The 25259-nt window shown below is 38.9% G+C and overlaps 1 protein-coding gene across 1 annotated transcript in view; it reads right to left on the bottom strand.

The window, feature by feature from the left end:
• LOC129655033 (calcium-binding mitochondrial carrier protein SCaMC-1) overlaps positions 1 to 25259 on the bottom strand; it is a 58173-nt gene that overhangs the window by 7772 nt on the left and 25142 nt on the right. The window contains exons 5-8 of the mRNA XM_055584910.1: positions 22627 to 22785; positions 20275 to 20427; positions 14176 to 14283; positions 12568 to 12735 (exon numbers count right to left, since the gene is read on the bottom strand). Coding sequence (XP_055440885.1) covers positions 12568 to 12735; positions 14176 to 14283; positions 20275 to 20427; positions 22627 to 22785 — 588 coding nt within the window. The remainder of the gene's footprint in view (positions 1 to 12567; positions 12736 to 14175; positions 14284 to 20274; positions 20428 to 22626; positions 22786 to 25259) is intronic.

Raw genomic sequence — 25259 nt, 5'->3', positions numbered from 1 at the left:
AAGCTCGGAAGGTAACAGGAACTTGAAACTCAAAGAAGTCCCTGAGTGACTTGGCAAAATCCACAACCCACATTGGGCAGATTCATCTGAGTCCCCCAATTCAAATTCAAATAGACCATGGTAAGCCTGTTCCTAACATCAAACAATGTCCTTTAAGTCCTGAGGCCTTAGCAAGAATTCAACCAATCATACAGGAATATAAGACACAAGACCTCATAGTTCCCTGCACTAGTCTCTGTACTATACCCATTCTCCCTATTAAGAAATCCCACAAAGAAGAATGGAGATTTGCCCAAGATTTGGGAGCTATTCATAACACTGTCATTAATTGCTATCCAGTTGCCCTTGACCTTCATGCTCTTTTAATGGCAATTCCTACAGAGAGTAGTTTTTCACCATAATTGATCTCTGTAGCACCTTTTTCAGCATCTCTGTGGATTGTGAAAGTCAAATGTTATGTGCTTTCATGTGGGAAGGACAATACACCTGGACATGTCAGAAGTCTAGACTGAAAGCCCTACTTTTTACAGATACTAAAAGCAGATTTAGCATCTGTCATTTTCCCATAAGTGCCCACCCTTTGCAATATGTTGATGACCTTCTTTTCTTCTCTTCCAAGGAAGCAAGTGAGCAAGTCAGCATCATCTCCTCAAGCTGTTAGCAACTGAAGGTCATGAAGGTCTCCAAAGAGAAATTACAACTCGTTCAAACACAGGTCAAATACCTAAGACACCTGATCTCAGATAAAGGACTCCTTTTAGAACCTATTAGGATTCAAAGTGTCTTAAATTTCCCACAGCCACAGACCAAAAGACAACTTTAAAACATCTGGAGGGGGCGGTCCTAAGATAGCGGAGGAATAGGATAGGGAGACCACTTTCTCTTCCACAAATTCATCGAAAGATCATTTGAACACTGAGCAAATTCCACAAAAAAACTTCTGAATGCTGGAGGAGGACACCAGGCATCCAGAAAGGCAGCCCATTCTCTTCAAAAGGAGGTAGGACAAAATATAAAAGATAAAGTGAAAGTGATGTTGCTCAGTTGTGTCCAACTCTTTGTGACCCCATGGACACCAAGCTCCTCCGTCCATGGGATTTTCTAGGCAAGAGTACTGGAGTGGGTTGCCATTTCCTTCTCCAGGGAATCTTCCTGACCCAGGGATTGAAACCAGGTCTCCTGCATTATAGACAGACGCTTTACAATCTGAGCCACCAGGGAAGTCCATAAAAGATAAAAAGAGAGACAAAAGAGTTAGGGACAGAGACCTGACCTGGGGAGGGAGTTGTGAAGGAGGAGAAGTTTCCAAACACCAGGAAACCCTCTCACTGGCAGGTCTGTGGGGAATTTTGGAATCTCAGAGGGCAACATAAATGGGAAGAAAAAAAAAAAAGCCACAGATTATGTGCCTAACCACAATTCCCAGCAGAAGTAGCTCAGACGCTTGCATCCACCAGCAGCAAGTGGGGGCTGAACAGGAAGGCGCGGGCTGCATTGCCTAGGGTAAGGACCGGGTCTGAATGCCCTAAGGACAATCTGAGGGAACTAATGTGAGATAGCAACCCAAACTGTGGGATAGCCAGAAAGAGAGAAAAAAGAGAGAGAGAGAGAACTTTCCTACGAAAAGCTCTAACCTAAGGCACTGCCGGGCTGGCTCACAGAACAAAGGACTGAGCTAATACCAGAAGACAGCTAGCCAGATGCGGACCAGCCTATCCCACGCTGGAGGCAGAGAGGCAGGCGGGGACACCCAGAGCCAGAAGGTGAGGGGCAATCTCAGCCCCAGGGACAGCATCCTCTACCAAACTGCGAGTAGGCTCCCAGTTGCTAACCAAGTCTTCCTGGGATCCTGGATGGTTGACATCTGCCAGGAGGGCTGCAGCCAGAGATCAGCTCCCCAGAGGAGACACACAGCACACCTGAGATGACGCTCCCACTGCACACCCAAGAAACCAAGCGGCTGGGACCAGGGAGGTGATAAGATGCACCCCCGACCTGGGGAGAGTGTGCTCGCCAAGCACCTGGTTGCCTGAGTTGGTTGCACCTGGGAAGGGCACAAAACTCAGGCCCAACCAAGTCTGTGCCTTTGTGGAGTACCCAAGAACCTGAACCTGAGTGGCTTAGACCTGGGAAGTGCACACAACCCAGGGCCCGCTTTAGACAGTTCCCCTGCAGAGCAACCTGGAGCCTGAGCAGTGTAGACTGGGAAAGCACACACACCAAGAGCAGGGGCCAACCCAGTGTGACCCAGACATGGAGAGCACTCCCCACACATGCCATTGATATTTGTTTGCAGTATTCCTCCCCACCGACAGCACAACTGAACAAGTGAGCCTAAATAAGGGACCACCTTCACCACCTTGTGTCAGGGTGGAAATTAGACACTGCAGAGACTTGCAAACAGAGGAAGCCAAAATAAGCAAAGAAGAAGGAACCACTTTGGAAGTGACAGGTGCAACAGATTAAAGACCTGTAGTTAGCACCAAATACATTGGAAAGGGCCTATAGACCTGGAGAAGAAGTATAACCTGGAACAAGGAACTATCTGAAACTGAACTGACCCCACACTGCCCTCAACAGTTCCAGAGAAATTCCTAGATATATTTTATTATCATCTAAAAAAATTTTTTTTAATTTTTTAGATCATTATTACTCCTTTAATTTTCATTTTTATAACCTACTATTACCTTGCAAAAATAAAAAAACCCTATTTTTAAAGCAAATTTCATATTTTTTAAATAATTTTTGTGATTTTGCTTTGTTTTTTATATTATATTTTTGAGAGTCTAACCTCTACTCTAGATTTTTAATCGTTGCTTTTTGGTATTGGTTATCAATTTTGTACCTTTAAGAATCCAATCTTCAGTACCCATTTTTACTTAGGAATGTGATTACTGGTTTGATTTCCCTCTCCCCCTTTTGACTCTCCGTTTTCTCCCCCAGGTCATCTCTATCTCCTCCCTCCCCCTTCTCTTCTCTACCCAACTCTGTGAATCTCTTTGGATACTCTGGGCTGTGGAGAACACTTAGAAAACTGATTATGGGCTAGATCTGTCTCTCTCCTTTTGATTCCCCCTCTTCTCCTCCTGGTCACCTCTATCTCCTTCCTCCCTCTTCTCTTCTCTGTGTAACTCTGTGAACCTCTCTGAATGTTCCAGACTGTGGAGAGCACATAGGGAATTCATTACTGGCTAGATTGCTCTCTCCCCTTTTGATTCCCCCTCTTCTCCTTCAGGTCACCTCTATCTCCCTCCTTCCTCTTCTCTTCTCCATGTAACTCTGTGAACCTCTCTGGGTGTCCCCCACTGTGGAGATCTTTTCTCAATTAACCTAGATGTTTTATCATCAGTGCATTATGGGTAGAGAAGTCTTGAGGCTACTGTAAGAATAATATTGAAAACCAGAGGTTGGAGGCTTAAATCCAAAGCTTTAGAACACCAGAAAACTCCTGACTCTAAGGAACATTAATTGACAAGAGCATATCCAAAAGCCTCCATACCTACACTGAAACCAAGCTCCACCCAAGAACCAACAAGTTTCAGAGTAAGACATATCAAGCTAATTCTGCAATAACACAGGAACATAACCCTAAGCATTAAAATACAGGGGGCCAAAAGTCACACCAAACCCATAGACACCTCAAAACTCACTACTGGACACTTCATTGCATTCCAGAGAAAAGAGATCCAGCTCCACCCACCAGAACACCGACACAAGCTTCCCTAACCAGGAAACCTTGACAAGCCACTCGTCCAACCCCACCCACAGGGAGGAACCTCCACAATAAAGAGGAACCACAAACTTCCAGCATTCAGAAAGGCCACCCCAAACACAGCAATCTAAACAAAATGAAAAGGCAGAGAAATATTCAGCAGGTAAAGGAACAGATAAATGCCCACCAAACCAAACAAAAAAGGAGGAGATAGGGAGTCTAAATGTAAAAGAATTCAGAATAATGATAGTAAAAATGATCCAAAATCTTGAAAACAAAATGGATTTACAGATAAATAGTCTGGAGACAAGGATTGAGAAGATGCAAGAAATGTTTAACAAGGACCTAGAAGAAATAAAAAAAGAGTCAATCAATAATGAATAATGCAATAAATGAGATCAAAAACACTCTGGAGGGAACCAACAGTAGAATAACGGAGGTAGAAGATAGGATAAGTGAGGTGGAAGATAGAATGGTGGAAATAAATGAAGCAGAGAAGAAAAAAGAATTAAAAGAAATGAGGACAACCTCAGAGACCTCTGGGACAATGTTAAATGCCCCAACATTTGAATCATAGGAGTCCCAGAAGACAAAAAGAAAGGCCATGAGAAAATACTTAAGGAGATAATAGTTAAAAACTTCCCTATAATGGGGAAGGAAATAGCCACCCAAGTCCAAGAAATCCAGACAGTCCCAAACAGGGTAAACCCAAGGTGAAACACCCCAAGACACATATCAAATTAACAAAGATCAAACACAAAGAACAAATATTAAAAGCAGCAAGGGAAAAACAACAAATAACACACAAGGGGATTCCCGTAAGGACAACAGCTGATCTTTCAATAGAAACTCTTCAGGCCAGAAGGAATTGGCAGGACATACTTAAGGTGATGAAAGAGAAAAACCTACAGCCCAGCAAAGATCTCATTCAAATATGAAGGAGAAATCAAAAGCTTTACAGACAAGCAAAAGCTGAGAGAATTCAGCACAACTAAACCAGCTCTTCAACAAATGCTAAAGGATCTTCTCTAGACAGGAAACACAGAAAAGGTATAAAAATCAAACCCAAAACAACAAAGTAAATGGCAACAGGATCATACTTAACAATGCCTCAACCAAAAGAAAAAGACTGGCTGAATGGATACAAAAACAAGACCCCTATATATGCTGTCGACAAAAGACCCACCTCAAAATAAGGGACACATACAGACCGAAAGTGAAGGGCTGGAAAAACATATTTCATGACAATGGAGACCAAAAGAAAGCAGGATTAGCAATACTCATATCAGATAAAATAGACTTTGAAATAAAGGCTGTGACAGGAGACAAAGAAGGATCAATCCAAGAAGAAGATATAACAATTATAAATATATACGCACCCAACATAAGAGCACCGCAATATGTAAGGCAAATGCTAACAAGCATGAAAGGGGAAATTAACAATAACACAATAATAGTGGGAGACTTTAATACCCCACTCACACCTATGTATAGATCAACTAAACAGAAAATTAACAAGGAAACACAAACTTTAAATGATACAATGGACCAGTTAGACCTAATTGTTATCTATAGGACATTTCACCCCAAAACAATGAATTTCACCTTTTTCTCAAGTGCACACAGAACCTTCTCCAGGGTAGATCACATCCTGGGCCATAAATCTAGCCTTGGTAAATTCAAAAAAACTGAAATCATTCCAAGCATCTTTTCTGATTACAATGCTGTAAGATTAGATGTCAACAACAAGAAAAAACTATTAAAAATACAAACATATGGAGGCTAAACAACACGCTTCTGAATAACCAACAAATCACAGAAGAAATCAAAATATGTATAGAAATGAATGAAAATGCAAACACAACAACCCAAAACCTATAGGATTCAGTAAAAGCAGTGCTAAGGGGAAGGTTCATAGCAATACAAGCTTACCTCAAGAAACAAGAGAAAAATCAAATAAATAGCCTAATTCTACACTAAAGCAACTAGAAAAGGAAGAAATGAAGAACCCCAGGGTTAGCAGAAGGAAAGAAATCTTAAAAATTAGGGCAGAAATAAATGAAAAGCAAACAAAGGAGACCATAGCAAAAATCAACAAAGTTAAAAGCTGGTTCTTTGAGAAGATAAATAAAATTGACAAACCATTAGCCAGACTCATCAAGAAACAAGGGAGAAGAATAAAATCAACAAAATTAGAAATGAAAATGCAGAAATCACAACAGACAACACAGAAATACAAAGGATCATAAGAGACTACTATCAGCAACTATATGTCAATAAAATGGACAACTTGGAAGAAATGGACAAATTCTTAGAAAAGTATAACTTTCCAAAACTGAACCAGGAAGAAGTAGAAAATCTTAACAGACTCATCACAAGCACGGAAATTGAAACTGTAATCAGAAATCTTCCAGCAAACAAAAGCCCAGGTCCAGACAGCTTCATAGCTGAATTCTACCAAAAATTTAGAGAAGAGCTAACACCTATCCTACTCAAACTCTTCCAGAAAATTTCAGAGGAAGGTAAACTTCCAAACTCATTCTATGAGGCCACCATCACCCTAATACCAAAACCTGACAAAGATGCCACAAAAAAAGAAAACTACAGGCCAATATCACTGGTGAACACAGACGCAAAAATCCTTAACAAAATTCTAGCAAACAGAATCCAACAACATATTAAAAAGATCATACATCATGACCAAGTGGGCTTTATCCCAGGGATGCAAGGATTCTTCAATATCCACAAATCAATCAACATAATACACCACATTAACAAACTAAAAGCTAAAAACCATATGATTATCTCAATAGATGCAGAGAAAGCCTTTGACAAAATTCAACATCCATTTATGATAAAAAAACCCTCCAGAAAGCAGGCATAGAAGGAACATACCTCAACATAATAAAAGCCATATATGATAAACCCACAGGAAACATTATCCTCAATGGTAAAAAATTAAAAGCATTTCCCCTAAAAATCAGGAACAAGACAAGGATGCTCACTCTCACCACTACTATTCAACATAGTTTTGGAAGTTTTACCCACAGCAATCAGAGAAGAAAAAGAAATAAAAGGAATCCAGATCGGAAAAGAAGCAAAACTCTCACTGTTTGCAGATGACATGATCCTCTACATAGAAAACCCTATCAATGATTATAGTAAAGTTGCAGGATATAAAATTAACACACAGAAATCCCTTGTATTCCTATACACTAACAATGAGAAAACAGAAAGAGAAATTAAGAAAACAGTTCCATTCATCATTGCAACAAAAAGAATAAAACACTCAGGAATAAATCTACCTAAAAAAACAAAAGATCTATATATAAAAAACTATAAAACACTGATGAAAGAAATCAAAGATGACACTAATAGATGGAGAAATATACCATGTTCATGGATTGGAAGAATCAATATAGTGAAAATGAGTATACTACCCAAAGCAATTTATAGATTCAATGCAATCCCTATCAAGCTATCAACAGTATTTTTCACAGAACTAGAACAAATAATTTCACAATTTGTATGGAAATACAAAAAACCGCAAATAACCAAAGCAATCTTGAGAAAGAAGAATGGAACTAAAGGAATCAACCTGCCTGACTTCAGGTTCTACTACAAAGCCACAGTCATCAAGACAGTATGGTACTGGCACAAAGACAGAAATATAGATCAATGGAGCAAAATAGAAAGCTGAGAGATAAATCCACACACCTGTGAACACCTTATCTTTGACAAAGGAGGCAAGAATATACAATGGAGAAAAGACAATCTCTTTAACAAGTGGTGCTGGAAAAACTGGTCAACCACTTGTAAAAGAATGACACTAGAACACTTTCTAACACCATACACAAAAATAAACTCAAAATGGATTAAAGATCTAAATGTAAGACCAGAAACTATAACACTCCTAGAGGAAAACATAGGCAAAACACTCTCTGATACAAATCACAGCAGGACCCTCTATGACCCACCTCCCAGAGTAATGGAAATAAAAGCAAAAATAAACAAATGGGACCTAATTAAACTTAAAAGTTTTTTCACAACGAAGGAAACTATAAGCAAGGTGAAAAGACAGCCTTCAGAATGGGAGAAAATAATAGCAAACGAAGCAACTGACAAAGAATTAATCTCAAAAATATACAAGCAACTCCTGCATCTCAATTCCAGAAAAATAAAGGACCCGATCAAAAAATGGGCCAAGGAACTAAACAGACATTTCTCCAAAGAAGACATACAGATGGCTAACAAACACATGAAAAGATGCTCAACATCACTCATTATCAGAGAAATGCAAGTAAAAACCACAATGAGGTACCATTTCATGCCGGTCAGAATGGCTGCTATCAAAAAGTCTACAAACAATAAATGCTGGAGAGGGTGCAGAGAAAAAGGAGCCCTCTTACATTGTTGGTGAGAATGCAAACTAGTACAGCCACTATGGAGAACAGTGTGGAGATTCCTTAAAAAACTGGAAATAGAACTGCCATACGACCCAGCAATCCCACTGCTGGGCATACACACTGAGGAAACTAGAAGGGAAAGAGACACGTGTACCCCAATGTTCATCGCAGCACTGTTTACAATAGCCAGGACACGGAAGCAACCTAGATGTCCATCAGTAGACAAATGGATAAGAAAGCTGTGGCACATATCACAATGGAATATTCAGTTCAGTTCAGTCGCTCAGTTGTGTCCGATTCTTTGTGACCCCATGAATTGCAGCATGCCAGGCCTCCCTGTCCATCACCAACTCCCAGAGTTCACTTAGACTCATGTCCATGGACTCAGTGATGCCATCCAGTCATCCCATCCTCTGTTGTCCCCTTCTCCTCCTGCCCCCAATCCCTCCCAGCATCAGAGTCTTTTCCAATGAGTCAACTCTTTGCACAAGGTGGCCAAAGTACTGGAGATTCAGCTTTAGCATCATTCCTTCCAAAGAAATCCCAGGGCTGATCTCCTTCAGAATGGACTGGTTGGATCTCCTTGCAGTCCAAGGGACTCTTGAGAGTCTTCTCCAACACCACAGTTCAAAAGCATCAATTCTTCGGCACTCAGCCTCCTTCACAGTCCAACTCTCACATCCATACATGACCACAGGAAAAACCATAGCCTTGACTAGACGGACCTTTGTTGGCAAAGTAATGTCTCTGCTTTTTAATATGCTATTTAGATTGGTCATAACTTATTACTCAGACATTAAAAAGAATGCATTTGAATCAGTTCTGATGAGGTGGGTAAAACTAGAAACTATTATACAGAGTGAAGTCAGAAAGAAAAACACCAATACAGTATACTAACACATATATATGGAATTTACAAAGATGGTAACAATGACCCTATATGTGAGACAGCAAAAGAGACACAGATGTAAAGAAGAGTCTTTGGACTCTGTGGGAGAAGGTGAGGGTGGGATGATTTGAGAGAATAGCATTGAAACATGTATATTATCATATGTGAAACATACTGCCAATCCAGGTTTGATGCATGAAACAGGGTGCTCAGGGCTGGTGCATTGGGATGACCCTGAGGGATGGGATGGGGAGGGAGATAGGAGGGAGGTTCAGGATGGGGAACACATGTACACCCATGGCTGATTCATGTCAATGTATGGCAAAATGCACCACAATATTGTAAAGTAACTAGCCTCCAATTAAAATAAATAAATTAATTAAAAAAAAAAAGTCCACCAGCCTAAAATAAATAAATAAAACATCTTGAGCTGACCAAACACTTTTAGTTGCCCAGCCTCTTTATTCATTGCTCACAGTTCAAAGACAAGATCCTTTAGAGCAGGAAGAAAACATCTTTATGGCTCCAGAACCTGAGAAGTGGACTTTGTTGTCTCCTGCTTTAGGACATTCTAATTATCAGCTTCCCCCTTTCTACCTCATGTACAAGAGCAGAGAAATGCATTAGGATTGCTTACTCAAAGGCACAGAGGTCAACACCAATCTCTTGGCTTTGACACTCAATCGGACCTGTGGCCAGAGGTCTGCCTCCATGCATAACAGCTATTTCAGAAGCAGCAGCCCTTACAACATAACTGAGGAAATGGTGACTGTCTCTCCACTTATCATCTATGTTCCCCCATGCAACAGGAGGCTTGCTCAATTCGCATCACACTCAATACCTTTCTGCAAGCTGTCTTACCCCATATGAAATATCATTACTAACTTGTGACATAACCCTGCTACAACAAGCTCAACCTTGCAACTCTTGTCCCTTTACATGGTGGCAAAACTACTCATTACTGTCTGATCCTAACTGGTCAGTTATTAACTCTTAGCATGGCACCGCACTCCAGTACTCTTGCCTGGAAAATCCCATGGATGGAGGAGCCTGGTAGGCTGTAGTCCATGGGGTCGCTAGGAGTCGGACAGGACTGTGTGACTTCACTTTCACTTTTCACTTTCATGCATTGGAGAAGGAAATGGCAACCCACTCCAGTGTTCTTGCCTGGAGAATCCCAGGGATGGGGGAGCCTGGTGGGCTGTAGTCCATGGGGTCGCACAGAGTCGGACACGACTTAAGTCACTCACGGAAGTGACTTAGCAGCAGCAGCAGCAGCAGTGACTTACAACTTCCTTATGAGTCACCAAATCTGCCCAAGAGTCATTTCCTGAATATCTCCCTGTTGCTCAAATGTGGTCTAACCCTTTGACACTGACTTTTTGAAGTAAGCATTGGAGATTAAAAATTCTCCCCAACAAGGAACATGATTTTATGGCACAGGTCAATCCCAGTGATATGGGACAAAGCAAACCTCTAAGTTGTTTGGAAATGCTTTTAGAGAATGATCTTGATCAAAAGGGTGATAATGTGAAATAAAATGGAGTCATTTATGTCAAGGGGTTTTAAAATGAAGCCAAAAGGCCATTCGAGAGTTAGACCTTATGTACGTCTCACCAGGTGGAACCATGAACTTAAGAACTGGGCCACACCACAGACAGTCCAAGGACTCTGCAAGAACACTGACAACTTGTCACAGTAACGAATTCTTATCTCCCTCCAATGATAGCCTTAGCCATCAATCATGTTTCGCCAACTAAATTCTGCCTTCAGCTCCCTCTAAAATTCTTTGTAATGCAAACCTCCGTTCTTTGCCATTAAAAACCCCTTTTACTCCCTAGCAGACAATGTTGATATTGCTACCCAAGTCTGGGTGCACTGAATTGCAATTCTTTGATCCCAAATAAACGATTTGTGTTTGATTATTTCCTGCTAGGTTTCTTCAGGCTGGCAAGTACAAAGAATAAATCTGTGCTACTCACACATCAGTCTCTTGGCTTTATCAATATGAAATTTTTACAAACCAAAGAAAATATGCCATTTTTGCTTATTATCTCTCTCTTCAAAATCCCTAGTATCATCTTCCAAGCTTAACAACTACATCTGTAATCATTTTTTTTAAGTATAACTAATTTACAATGTTGTGTTAGCTTCAGGTATACAGCAAAGTGATGCAGTTATACAGTCTTTTTTCTTTTTTCAGATTCTTTTCCATTATAGATTATTACAAGACATCAAATATAGTTTCCTATGTTATACAGTAGCTCAGTGGTAAATAATCCCCCTGCCAATGCAGGAGACATGGGTTTGATCCCTGGATTGGGAAGATCCCCTGGAGAAGGAAGTGGCAACCCATTCCAGTATTCTTGCCTGGGAAATCCCATGGGTAGAGGAGCCTGGCAGGCTAAAGTCCATTGGGTGGCAAACAGTCAGACACTACTTAGCAACTAAACAAAACAAGGTCCATCCATCTTGCTGCAAATGACATTATTTCAATTTTTATGGCTGAGTTTCCACTGTGTATAAATACATATTCTTTACCCATTCATCTGTTGATGGACCTTAGGTAGCTTCCATGTCTTGGCTAAATAGTGCTGATATGAACACTGAGGTGCATGTATCTTTTCAAATTAAAGTTTTCTCTGGATACACACCCAGGAATGGAACTGCAGAAGCATATGGTAGCTCTATTTTTAGTTTTTTTTTAAGGAACTTTCATACTGTTTTCCATAATGGTTGTACCAACTAACATTCCTACCAACAGTGTACAAGGATTCCCTTTTTCCACACTGTGTCCAGCATTTATTATTTTTAGACTTTTTAAAGATGGCCAACTGGCTGCTGTGAGGTGATACTTCACTGTCGCTTTGATCTGCACTTCCCCAATAATTAGTGATATTGAGCATATTTTCATGTGCCTGTTGACCACCTATATGTCTTCTTGGGAGAAATGTTTGTTGAGGCCTTTTGCTGATTTTTTGATTGGGTTGTTTCTTGATATTAAGCTGTTTGTGAATTTTGGAAATTAACCCCTCACTGGTAGCACTGTTTGCAAATATTCTATCCTAGTCTACATGTAGTTTTTTCATGTTGTTTATGGCTTCCTTTGTTGCACAAAAGCTTTTTAAGTTTAATTAGGTTCCATTTGTTTATTTTTGTCTTTATTTCCCTTACTGTAGGAGATGGGTCCAAAAAGATATTTCTGTGATTTATGTTGAAGACTTGTTCTGCCTATGTTTTCCTCTAGGAGTTTTATGGTATCCAGCCTTAGCACTTTAATCTATTTTTATTTTATTTCTGTATAGGGTATTAGAGAATTAAACAACTATATCTGAATGTGAGTCTATTACCTTCATTAATAAAAATAATTAACAGGGAAATCTAATACAAAAGATCACAGGCATATGGGGTCTCAGAAAGATCAAAGAATACACCCTTGAATCTACTTTCGTTTACAAACTGTTTCCTGGCAGACATGTACTTCTCCATATAAAGTCAAATTCTAACAATGAGAACTACTTAACTATATTGTTGGATTCAAAAGATTGCTACAAACTCACCTCATATACAGCAAGATCTATACCTGCATAAGGTATGATGCCTAATAAATTGGGAACATAACCTTTGTAAAAAGCTCCCATGCCTTCATATTTCAAAATCTTCTTGGCACAATCAAACATTCCAGAGTATTGTCCAGTTTTGCCTACAGCCAGCCTGGTTTTCAGAACCTGGTTATGAAAGAATATAACAAATACTATTATTCACACTAATGCTATCATCATAGAACATGAAAGAAGTAATTTTACAGAGAACAAATACCTAGCATATATTGTCACTCAAATGACTGTTCAATTTGTTGATGTGTAAGAAACTCGTACACAGTATCTCTCTTGAGGGTCTAAGACCAGAGTCAAGAAGATGTTTTAGTTGTAAAAAGAATCTAAATTAGGGAGTGGCAGAGGAAACAGAGATAATCTATTGATATCCTAATAAAACTGTGACAAATTAGATATGGAGGAAGGGGGAAGGATGACTCAAGAGTTTCTAGCATGGAACTCAGGATGTGGCCAGCAGGATAAAGGGAAGGTGATGCTATTAACTGAGGTGGAGGATGTAAGAGGAAGCTTAGATATTAATTAGGATATCTTTTGAGGGGTGTGTGGAGTAATATGAGCAATAATATTAAGATGCTTGAAAGGAAAGCTGTATTAACATACATACCATAAAGATGAAAATTAACGGTATTTCTTAGGTCTTTTCAGTTATTAAAAAACCCTTTGTCATATCAATAAAGATATCCACATCTGTAATATTATTTTTACCCTAAAGGAGGAGTTGGTGAACTTTTTCTATAAAGTGAATATTTTAGTTTCTGCAGGACTAAAATACCAGGTCTCTGTTGCAAATTCTTTGGTTTTGTATTTTGTTGTTTAGTTTTTTAAACCACCTTTGAAAGGTGAAAATGCAAAAACCAAAAAAAAGGCTGTACAAAACAGTTCACAGATCCATGGTTTGCTAATCTATGCTCTATTGGAAGGATGTCCAGTTAGGATTATCATCACCTAATCTAATTCTAAGGTTCCATTATAAAATTTATGGTACAGAAACTCTTTAGAGAGAATTGGGTGTTCTAATTCTTATTAACACTCTTGCAACCAGCCTTCAAGATAAACCCCAACTCTCCCAGCCTCCTGGTATTTATACCATGTGTATCCCCTTCCACAGTCTATCAGGGGCAGTCTGTGCAACCTACAAAGTACAGCAGATATGACCAAAGAGTGCAATTTCCATCTTGGGTATTCTCTTTGATAACTGATTTGGAAAAAAATACAGCTACCATGTTATGAGGAAACACAGCATCCTATGGAGAGGCCCATGCAATAAGGAACTGATATCTTCAACCAATAGCTATGGAGCCCTGGCAATACACACATGAATAAACTTAAGAGGACGTCCATCCCCCATTGATACCTGCAGGGACTGCAGCCCTGGCTGACACCCTGACTGCAGGTTGTGAGAAATCCTGAACCAGAGGCCAGATTCCTGACCCACAGAAACTGTGAGATGATAAATATGTTTTAAACTGTTAATTTTGGGATAACCTATTATGCAGCAATAGATAAAAATACAAACACCATTAATACAAAAGACTTCACAATAGTACTTACCTCCATAGGATAAATAAAAGTCTGTGCAGTTGCTCCAGCCATGGAACCAGATACAAATCTCTCAAAGGTTCCTATTTTCTGTCCTTCCTCAGTAAGCAACTTCTTGTACTGTGTAAATGAAGTTTTAAATGTGCATTAATATTTGCTATAGAATGAACTGTGTTCTTCCCCCCTTTCTCCCTCCCACCCCCACCCCAGATTCATATTTTGAAACTGCATTAACCTCCAATGGATGGTATCTGGAGATGGGGCCTTTGGGAGAAATTATGGTCTAATCATGAGATTGGGCCCTCGTGACAGGGTTAATGTTCCTACAAGAGACATCAGAGATCTCTTTACCTTTCTCCCACATACATGTTCAATCTCATCCTCCCTCCCTCCCTCCCCTTCACTTTTCTCTGCCTCTTCCTTTCTCTCTATCTCCCCCCTCACCCAACATGCATGCACCAGGGAAAGGCCATGTGAAACAGACAGTGAAAGGGTGGCCATCTGCAAGCCAAAATGACAGCCCTCACCAGAAACTGAAGCACTTTGATGACAGATTCCCCAGCTCTAGAACCACAAGAAATAAACTTCCATTCTTTAAACCACCCAGCATATGGTGCTCTGTTATGGCAGCCCAAGCTAAAACAATACCAAAATACAAATCAGCTCCTAGAAACCAATTAATTGACAATGCGAAGTTTCTCAAAATGCACACACTGCATTAACACTATCTAACAGAAAAGCAAGGCTTGAATGCTAATAGACTCATTTACTGGAGAGTGATTTTCAAGTTAGAATTCCACAAAACACAGATGGTCCACAGAGGTGACCCTGTAGCTCCTTTGCTGAAACAGAATCACAGCATTCTTCTCCAGATGCACAGGTTAATAAAGTGCTCACAGCTTTTAGATACTGTCCCCATGGTTTTAACCAGTACAAATAAATCAGTAACAAACACATAATAAAACAACTTAGAAAAACAGTTTTTGTAGATAATACATATGATTACACTAACAAAACAACCCCAGATCCCTTGGCCCACCAGCACTAAAGAAAGTGACAAGGCTGATCTGGCCATGGGTGGAAGTCTGGCACAAGTGCAGCCAAAATATCGATGGGGCAGGATGTAAATATCATGGGCTCCAAAGGCAGGCAGACCTGAACTGGAGCCCTACAACTATATGGCTCTGAGTAAGTTCACAAACATACCCAAACTGCAGGTGCCTCATCTGTGATAACAATACCTATACCAAACAGGGTTGTTGAAAGAATTATTAGGTAATACATGTAACACAGTTAGCACAGTGCTGGGCAAATGTTCAATAAACATTGTTGTTGTTATTATTATCATTATCATCTTTATACAGCTTGGAGAGAAAACCTCTGCCCAAATTAGACTGTGGTTAGAAGCCAAGCAAATCAGATTCTTTCTCCTAGAATTGTGACATGGTGTAATTAGGCACTGATACCAGAGGGAGAAATGGACAAAGTGACAAAGAAGCAGATACATGGAGAAGGGACAGGTCAGCAAGGTTCCACTTCTGCACTCCCTAAGGCTCCTCCCCTTAATGCCCCAGGCATCCCCACAGTGACCCCTACCGCCACCCCTACCTGGCTTTCCTGAGCCAGCCAGAGTTCAATTCCTTAAAATCAGAAGAACTTAATGCAAAATTACAGGAATACTTTGTCCTAGTAAAGTTGTGCTTCTCTGCTCATGATAAAAATTGAATACAATTTCAAAAAGTTCCCCAAATGGCAGATATCTGCCTCCCCCAAAAGTCAATGTTTCTATGGCCTCTATTTCTTGAACTACATCATAATGTTAATAAGCAAAACTCCTCTTCTGCATAGGCCCTATTAATTTTCCTGTATGTTAGATCATCACAATCATTAAATACAATTTATTGAAAACCATCCTGCATATGAATAGGAACCTTGAAGACATATTTTTACATACTGTACCCCAACCCAAAGCACCCATCAAAAGTACTCGGTAAATACTTAGTGACTGGTAGAGAATAAATAGTTTAAGAGTACGGGTTTGGGGCTTTTGCACCCCAAAACATACCATGCACAAAGGGAAGAGTTGAGGACAGAGATACAGGGTTAGGCAAAGTGACAAGGGCTTAACCCTATGTCACCAAGCTTAGTTTCTACCCCAGGGATGTGGTGTCAGGTGACAGAGGCTTTAAGAGGCTTGCTCAAGGCCACAGAATTTGACTTTTTCAAAGGAGGTTTAGATGGGCTCTCAAAGCCATTGAAAACCTTTTCAGGATTTCAATTTCTTTACTTTCTTTCTTCCAATTTGTTTTTCTTTCCATCCACCCTATCCATGTCAACTCTCTGTCCATTTGTCAGAATATCTATTTCAACCTTCTCCATTCCATTCTCCTCCAGCTTCCAGTACCACTTCCTCCCTCATTCTAAAAAAAAAAAAAAAAGTCCTTTCTTGGGAACTCAAGGAAGAACAAAGAGGCCATCAGGCAAGGATATCTTGGTATTTTTGTCCACTTCCCGCATAATCACCCACATTCACTTCTTCCTAAGCTGACATGAGAAGAGTTCTCCATGCAGTCAAAGGCAAATCCTGCCACAATCTGGATAACATTTCTTCCCCGCCCTTCCACTCCTACCCGACACACATACTTTCCCTGAATACCTGCAACACTTATCTAACTGTCTCACTTGTATTTTTTAACTTCCTTCTTTGTACTGACATGCTTCCTTCAGCCACAGGCATGCCATGAAAACAAAATATCAAAATCCAACTTCCTTCCATTCTCACTCTCTCCTTTGTCTTTTCTCCTCCCTTTCATTGAAGGTAAATTCCTAACAAAGGTGTCTACTGTCCAGTTTTCTTCGCCTCCCATTCCCTTTAGCTCATCTCAATTGGTTTCTCACCTCACTACTTCTCTGAAACATTTATACCAAGTTTTCCTATCCCTGAGGTGATAAATCCTAAAAGATAAAACTTTTTATCATATTTCCTACCCTTCATGAAAGTCTCTTCTTCCTCTGACTCCTAGGCCATCACTTTCTATGAATTCCTTTCTGTCCCCTTGGCTGCTCCTTCTCAGTCTCCTTTGCAGGTTTCTCCTTCTACTTCTCCCTGGGCCTATCCCCAGAACTCGTCACATTCTGTAAGTCTTCTTGAGTGATCCATTCCAAAGCCTTCACCTCAATAACAACCTATCAGAGATCAAAGGTCCTATTGTCTACTCCTTCTACATGTTACAGAAAGAGCTCAAGCCCAGCCTGTGCAAAATGCAACCTGTCATTTGATCTCAAGATTGATTCTTCTTTTTGTCTTTTCTGTGTATCTGGTTGCTCAAGTTAGAAATCAGAAATCATTCTTGATTCTTCTTTTTCACCTCCACATCCACTCAGTGAGTTCTGTTGTTTCTATTTCCCCAAATATTTTTCAGTTCACATCAGTTTTTCGCCAATCACTGCAGCCACTGCCTTATACTGATACTCATCATTTCCTACCTGAATCCCTGAATTATTTCCTTAAATAGTCTTCCTGCCTCCAATAGAGCCTCACTCTCTTCCAATACCTCTACTTTCCAGGTTGATCTTAAATGCAAATACACTCATTCCACTTCCCTACATAGGACACTTCAATAATGTCCTCCCCACGGATAAAATCCAGACTCCCATTACATCTGGCTCCTGCCTATCTGTCCAGCCTGTTTTCATCATCATCTTCCTGGACATACACTCCATGACACTTGAGCCCAGTGAAACTTCAGCTTCCTTAGTGAATGATGCTCTCCCGTGCCTACATTTCTGTCCACGGGCTGCCACTTCTGTTCAAAATACCTATCTTTCCTTTCATCTTAATGAACTTAAAACTGAGGGCAACCTTGGGCTCCAAACCCAGCTCTGGCAGTTCTTTGTTTTCATTCATTCAACAGGGATTTTCCGGAACTGGGAACATACACTGAAAACAAATACTGCCTAAGGAAGCTCATAGTCCTGAATTCAATACTGAATTCTGATGAAAGTTCTAACAGAGGAAAACAAAGGGAAGGTTTCCTGGAGGAAATAACTCTCCAGTAAAGTGCTGAATCATGTTTACCACCGTAAGACCTAGAGAAAGAGGAATGGGATGTGTGCGTGTGTGTCTGTGTGTGTGTGTCTGTGTGACTAGAGTGGGGGTAGTGGAGGGATGACTGTGAAGTACCCCTGGGATATCTAGGTGGAGATGCACAGATATGCAGTGCACAGGTGGATGTGTAGGTACCAAGAGGAATAGAAAAATGCTAGAAGGGAAGGCAGTTAGAATACAGATGGCAGCTGAAACCATGAGAACACACCACCACACTGCCTCCCTGATCCTGATAAAACCGCACTGTTACACCAGTGAGAACCAAAATGGACCACCACTTTATCCTCTGTTGATGTGTTTAAGACATCTACATACCAGGCTGACACTATCCTTTTCTCCATTTTTCTAAACTGTTAGTTTTTCAATGAAACAAAACCTATTTGAATCCAGAAGGCAGCTAGCTAGGTACTCTGGAAAATTTGAGAATATATATGGCATAATAGTTAAACCAGAGTAGTTTACAATTCACTGGGGGAAAGAATGGGTTTTCTATTATCCAGTGGAAAACTGAATATTCCATAATATAGTATTCTAAGGAAGTCAGGCAGGTGAGGCATCAGTTTTGGTTGGGATGCTTAGGAAATGCTTCTAATAGGAAGCTGGACTTAACAGAGCCCTGAGGGATAAACAGACCTACACCAGGGAGAGAAAATAAACAGGTACAGCAGGCCCCAGAGACCACCACAAGGACACTGCACCACCTTGTGCAGAGAGCTGTCTCCTGATCTCTAAGAAAAGTTATCATGCAGAAATTAGAATACTGTGAAGAGCACCCAGAAAGGAGTCTGGCTGGATGGAAGCAGAGGATGCCTGTTGGTGGTGTCCAAGGTGAAAATTAGCCAAATAGCATGAAGTGTAACACACATATCTGCTTACACTAATACAAACTTCCACAAATACTGACTTCCTGCCTATGGAATAATGGTTTTATTAATATACTTCAATATTTGTTTTAGGCTCTGGCTTTCCTATCATAAAATCCAGTATGTGGTCAGAATAACCTACAGGTATCTAAAATGTAAGCCCTAACTCATGATTTCATAGAGGGAAAATATCATTCCCAATGACAGGCTATAATTTAGTCATAGAGGCTAGATTTTTTTCAATTTTTTTCTTTGCTTCTCTATTTTTATAAGCCAAGAAAAGACTCCTCTAGACTTTGTAACCTTCTCAAGAGTATTCTGTTGCTAAAGAACTAAACACTAAAAAAAAATAAAAATAAAAAAACTAAACACTCTCAAAAATAATCAAAAATCTATTTGAAATAATACAACATATAAGGTGGAGTTAAATTTCAAGGTTCTTATTATCTATGGTTAACAATGACAAAAGAAATCATGGAAAGAATAATTTTGTGCATGCTTAACTAGACAACTCTGCTACTGACCATAAAGAGAAGCCAATTCTAAAATCTACTAGTGTATTTCCTCTTAACATCAAATTAACAGAAAGGTTAATTCAGAAGTAAATCACATTCATTCATTTACTCATTCACTCACTCATTCAACACTTATTGAAGACTTATCACATGCCAGGCTCTGTCCATGTGTTAGAGTGCATGGAGAAGCAGCCAAGCCCCCAACTGATGGAGCTTTCATTCTAAATTCAACTCAGTTTTATAGCAATGTCAGATTACACAAAGGATCTGAACTTAAAAGTCTTCCTTCCAGATTCTGGATGGGGACACTTTCATAAAAACTTATGTTCATGTGCAACTTCTATTCTGAATCCAAAATGAGTAAGCTAAAATCCTGCATTTCCTTTAAGAGCTACTTAGAAAACACAAAAACCTTTCTGATATAAGTAATATGAAATTCAGAATCCCAGAATTTAGTGTGGAATCTCTAAATTAATCTAATCTCCTGTAACAGAAATTCTTCATAGAGTATATGTGGAACATTATCAGGTATTAAAATAATAATCTAAAATGCATGGTATTTTAATTGTTATTGAATCAGTTTGACTCCTCCTTGTTAACAAATTCCATAGGTGATAACTATTACCTGTTCATACGCCCAGAACTTAACAGCTGTCTCAGGAGCAATTTTAATGACATTTGTACCATTTCCTCTCCAAAGCGAGCGGATACCTCCTTCTTTCACCATCTGTTGAAAGCCGCCATATATGTTCATTTTCGCTGATTTTGATCCATGGACCTAAAAATAAAGCAAAATGATATAAAATACTGGTGAGATGCTATCATTACTATTTCTAAAGCAGCAATACAACCACTCTCTTTCCTTCAATACTATTTATTACTACAAAAAGATGTATTTGAAAATATAGGAGGTTGAGAAAATATATAATGGGAAGAACTAGTACCACCATTGTAGAAGCCTGATCTAAGAAAAATTGGTATCCTCATTTTGGGAAAGCAGAGAAGACATGATCGAAATTAAAATCATGAACAACACCCATAAGATAAAATGAACCAACTTAATACTTATTAGGCTATGAAACACCCTTTGGCATATAAGCAAGTTCAATGTAAGACAAATTAGAAAAATATAGTGAAGGCAATATATTATTCCTCCTCCCTGAGAAATAAGACAGACATGAAATATAAATAGGACTGAAAACAATTTGGATATTATGTTTATCAGAACCATAGAGACTAGGACATACATAGCCTGACACCAAAAACAAAACCTGTACATTCTATGGCTTAACTTGAGGTATCATGTGTGAACTCCTGACCCAGACAGTATCAATAAATTACCTGATTCGTACTACCAATGTCATAGTTGTTTAAATAAACTAGACCCTATGCTTGCCTCTATCTAAAACTGATTACATATAATAAACCCCAAATAAAGAAGTCAGCTATCCTTTTTTGTGAGCTTCCCTGACTAGTGTGCAACTCTGTGCAAGTTGTCACAGGCTGATGCCAAGAAATAACACACTGTGACTCTTCGGGGAGAAAACAACAGAAATTCTGCATTTGATTCTTCCATGGACTCAGCCCTATGCTCTTTGCTCCTTGGCTGATTTTAATCTGTATCTTTAGTTACAATAAATCATAACCATAAGTATAAAAGCTTAAAGTGAGTTCTGTGAATTACTGAATCCGAAGGTACTTTGAAAAACTTTCTGAACTTGTAGGAAATAAAGTTGAAATATATCCATTTTATTTTAAATAAACTGCACAGTAAAATATGACAAAGGAAAGATGAGTGCTTATTCAAAATTTCTCAAAGTCAATTTACTACCATTCCTAAAAACAAAAATACATGCTGATTTTCTCTCCTTTCTCTTTAAAGCAGTATCATTACCCCTAAATATATTTTGAGATGTAGATATATTCTAGATGAATTCTAGTTGAAAATATTGTCAGAAATCATTCTGTACAGAAATCTAAGGACAAATACAAAAGTACTGACCACAGGAACAATGACACAATTTTTAAAAAACCTTCTTAAAGCAACTACTGTGTTCTAGGGGGTATTCCAGCCTACCAGGCATTTTCCCATAACTTACATTGTTTAATGTTTTTACCACTCTTGCTAGATAGTCTTGCTCCCATTCTAGAATGAAAGAAAATGAAGCCTCAGGGGTTTCAGGCAGTATGAGAAATACAGTCAAAAACACTTCATTCCTTGTCTAATTTGTTGTGAAGGAAAAGTTATTCAACTCTCTGAGCCAGATAATATGAGGATAAAATCCCCTGGCTGCATTATTAGAAGATTAAATGGGCTACCATAATGAGCACCAAATATTAATCCTTTCCTTTTCCTCTTTCTTTCCACTCTGACCAGCCAGGGTTACACTGCTAGTAAATAGCAAAGTCAATCTATAAAACCAGGTCCCTTCTGCCAACCTCAGATTTAGAATAACTTTTTAAATTACATCCTTGTTCCAGCAGTCTAGATTTCAGAAAAAACCCTCTCTTAAGAAAGTACATAAAATAGAAGGAAAATATAAGTAGTTTAAGGAGAGTACTACAACAATGGCTAGAGATTTTCCCTTCTAATTAAACATTTGAATAGGCACAGGATGCCAAGATTAAAAGTTCATCACACACATGTTCATCACACCTTCCTGGAGAAGGAAATGGCAACCCATTCCAGTATTCTTACCTGGAAAAATCCCATGGACAGAGGAGCCTTGCAGGCCATACTCCATAGGGTCACAAAGAGTCAGATATGACTGAGTGACTGAGCACATACATACGTACCAACAATTTAAAGTAAATACTTACATGGACTGAATTTAGGATTAATAGCAATAAAAATAAGAGACTCCTTTTTAAAGGTATGATTATTACTGAGATATCTTTTATCTTTCTTCAAAGTACCACATTTCTCACTATTTCAGAATATGTTGGACGCACTTAGACACTGGGTCCTAAAGCTCACCTGCATCATGACTTTCAGGCGATCCAGAGGGGCCGTGCTTGTCCGAGAGACGGCCCCGGCAACGCCTCCTGCCAAAAGCTGCCTCCACCACTGTCCCGACTTTTTTTCATCTTCTGTGAATTCATCTGGAATAGTTAAACTATCTCCTATGTCAATACCCTGTTAAAATGGAAGAAAAATCCCAAGGCTCCTTCAATTAAAGATAGATCATTCCAGAAGGTTTGTTTCTTTTAGAGAAGAATTACGTGTTATTTTATAAAGATCAGTTTCAATCCTTAGAAAGTATTATACTGAGCCAATCTGAGCATTTAGGATTATAAATAGCCTATTTACACTAAATAAAGTACAAGTATCAGTCCATAAGAAATGAAAATTAACAGTAATTACAAATTGACAATACCAACAATTACAAACTTTCTTAACAGATTCAGGATAACTTTTCTAGGTCTCAGTTAGAATGAAAGAGCAGTGTTTTATCAGATGTAGAGAATCTTACTAGCTATAGAAAGAATTATTTTGTCAGTTCTTCAAAGATACTCCTTTTATCTCAAAGTTATATCTACATTATATTTTCTATCATGATATGTGCTCTAAATATATAAATGAAAATTAAATTAAAATTGTAATGTGAATGCCCCTAAACTTATTTCCTGTCTATAAATATTTTTATAAATCCAACTTGCCATTTAAAAATTTAGCTAACAGGGAGGTATTGTTTAAAATTATCTACCTTTCCATCTAATTCTAAACATTACAATGGATTACAAATATAACTTGACAGAAACAAAATTGTATAATAATATTTTTACAGCTTTATTATCTAAATGGTTCTAGTGTAAAAGATTTTATAGGTAAGAGTGTCAGGGTTAGAAGCTATGCTACAATAGAAACCCTCTACTTCATTTTTACTATCAAAAAAATGGATACATGATTATAGCCTCAACTATTAACTATCTCCAAAGATAAAATAATAATTTGATCATGTAAACATGATTTCACATAAGCATAAATTTTATCAAGGAAACTGAACTACTAATATAGTATTATTTTATACTCATAGTTGAAAAGGAATCATTTTCTGTTGTTCAGTCGCTAAGTCATGTCTGACTCTGCAACCCCGTGGACTGCAGCTCACCAGGTTCCGCTGTCCTTCACTATCTCCTGGAGTTTGCTCAAACTCATGTCCACTGAGTCAGTGATGCTATCTAACCATCTCATCCTCTGCCCGCATTTGTCACCATTCATTTTACAATTTTCTAGGTAAGATTAGGCATTGTTACTAGTGGCAATGTGAATGCTAGGCTTCATTTAGTACATATAAAATGTACTGAAATCCAGGAATAAGTATAGAAGTCAAGCCTATTAGAAAAATTAAAATTCTCTCAAAGAGTTTCCATTGTTTCCAGGAACAGATTGCACACTGAGATGAATTTTTATTTATGTCAAGATATTTCAGCAGGATATTAATGGAATTTAATTAAAATTTGAAAGTTTTGAGGAATACAGAGATATAGGTGTGCAGTGCTGAGCAGATGAGCCAAACATTTATTTAACCTTCCATGATTATTACCATAGATGCCTTATTCCAGAGATAAATCTGAACAAGCAAGTTTCAGAAGGGATCTTTGGCCATATCAAGCATGAGGTACTGAGATATATTATCTCAGTGATATTATTATCTATACAAAGTAACAGCCTGTAACCTTTACTCTTCCCTAAGGCAGAATCCACAGAGTCAAAGGCTTTGGCATAGTCCATAAAGCAGAAGTAGATGTTTTTCTGGAACTCTCTTGCTTTTTCCATGATCCAGCAGATGTTGGCAATTTGATCACTGGTTCCTCTGCCTTTTCTAAAACCAACTTGAACATCTGGAAGTTTACGGTTCACATATTGCTAAAGCCTGGCTTGGAGAATTTTAAGCATTATTTTACTAGTGTGTGAGATGAGTGCAATTGTGTGGTAGTTTGAGCATTCTTTGGCACTACCTTTCTTTGGGATTGGAATGAAAACTGACCTTTTCCAGTCCTGTGGCCACTGCTGAGTTTTTCAAATTTGCTGGCATATTGAGTGCAGCACTTTCACAGCATCATCTTTCAGGGTTTGGAATAGCTCAACTGGAATTCCATCACCTCCACTAGCTTTGTTCATAGTGATGCTTCTTAAGGCCCACTTGACTTTACATTCCAGAATGTCTGGCTCTAGGTGAGTGATCACACCATCGTGATTATCTGGGTCATGGAGATCTTTTTTGTACAGTTCTTCTGTGTATTCTTGCCATCTCTTCTTAATATCTTCTGCTTCTGTTAGGTCCATACCATTTCTGTCCTTTATCGAGCCCATCTTTGCATCAAATGTTCCTGTGGTATCTCTAATTTTCTTAAAGAGATCTCTAGTCTTTCCCATTCTGTTGTTTTCCTCTATTTCTTTGCACTGATCACTGAGGAAGGCTTTCTTATCTCTCCTTGCTATTCTTTGGAACTGTGCATTCAGATGCTTATATCTTTCCTTTTCTCCTTTGCTTTTTGCTTCTCTTCTTTTCACAGCTATTTGTAAGGCCTCCTCAGACAGCCATTTTGCTTTTTTGTATTTCTTTTCCATGGGGATGGTCTTGATCCCTGTCTCCTGCACAATGT

The sequence above is a fragment of the Bubalus kerabau genome, chromosome 6 (assembly GCF_029407905.1).
Source record: "Bubalus kerabau isolate K-KA32 ecotype Philippines breed swamp buffalo chromosome 6, PCC_UOA_SB_1v2, whole genome shotgun sequence".
Taxonomy (NCBI): Eukaryota; Metazoa; Chordata; class Mammalia; order Artiodactyla; family Bovidae; genus Bubalus; species Bubalus kerabau.
Note: the sequence above shows the minus strand (reverse complement) of the source record. Positions and strands in the feature narration are given on the sequence as shown.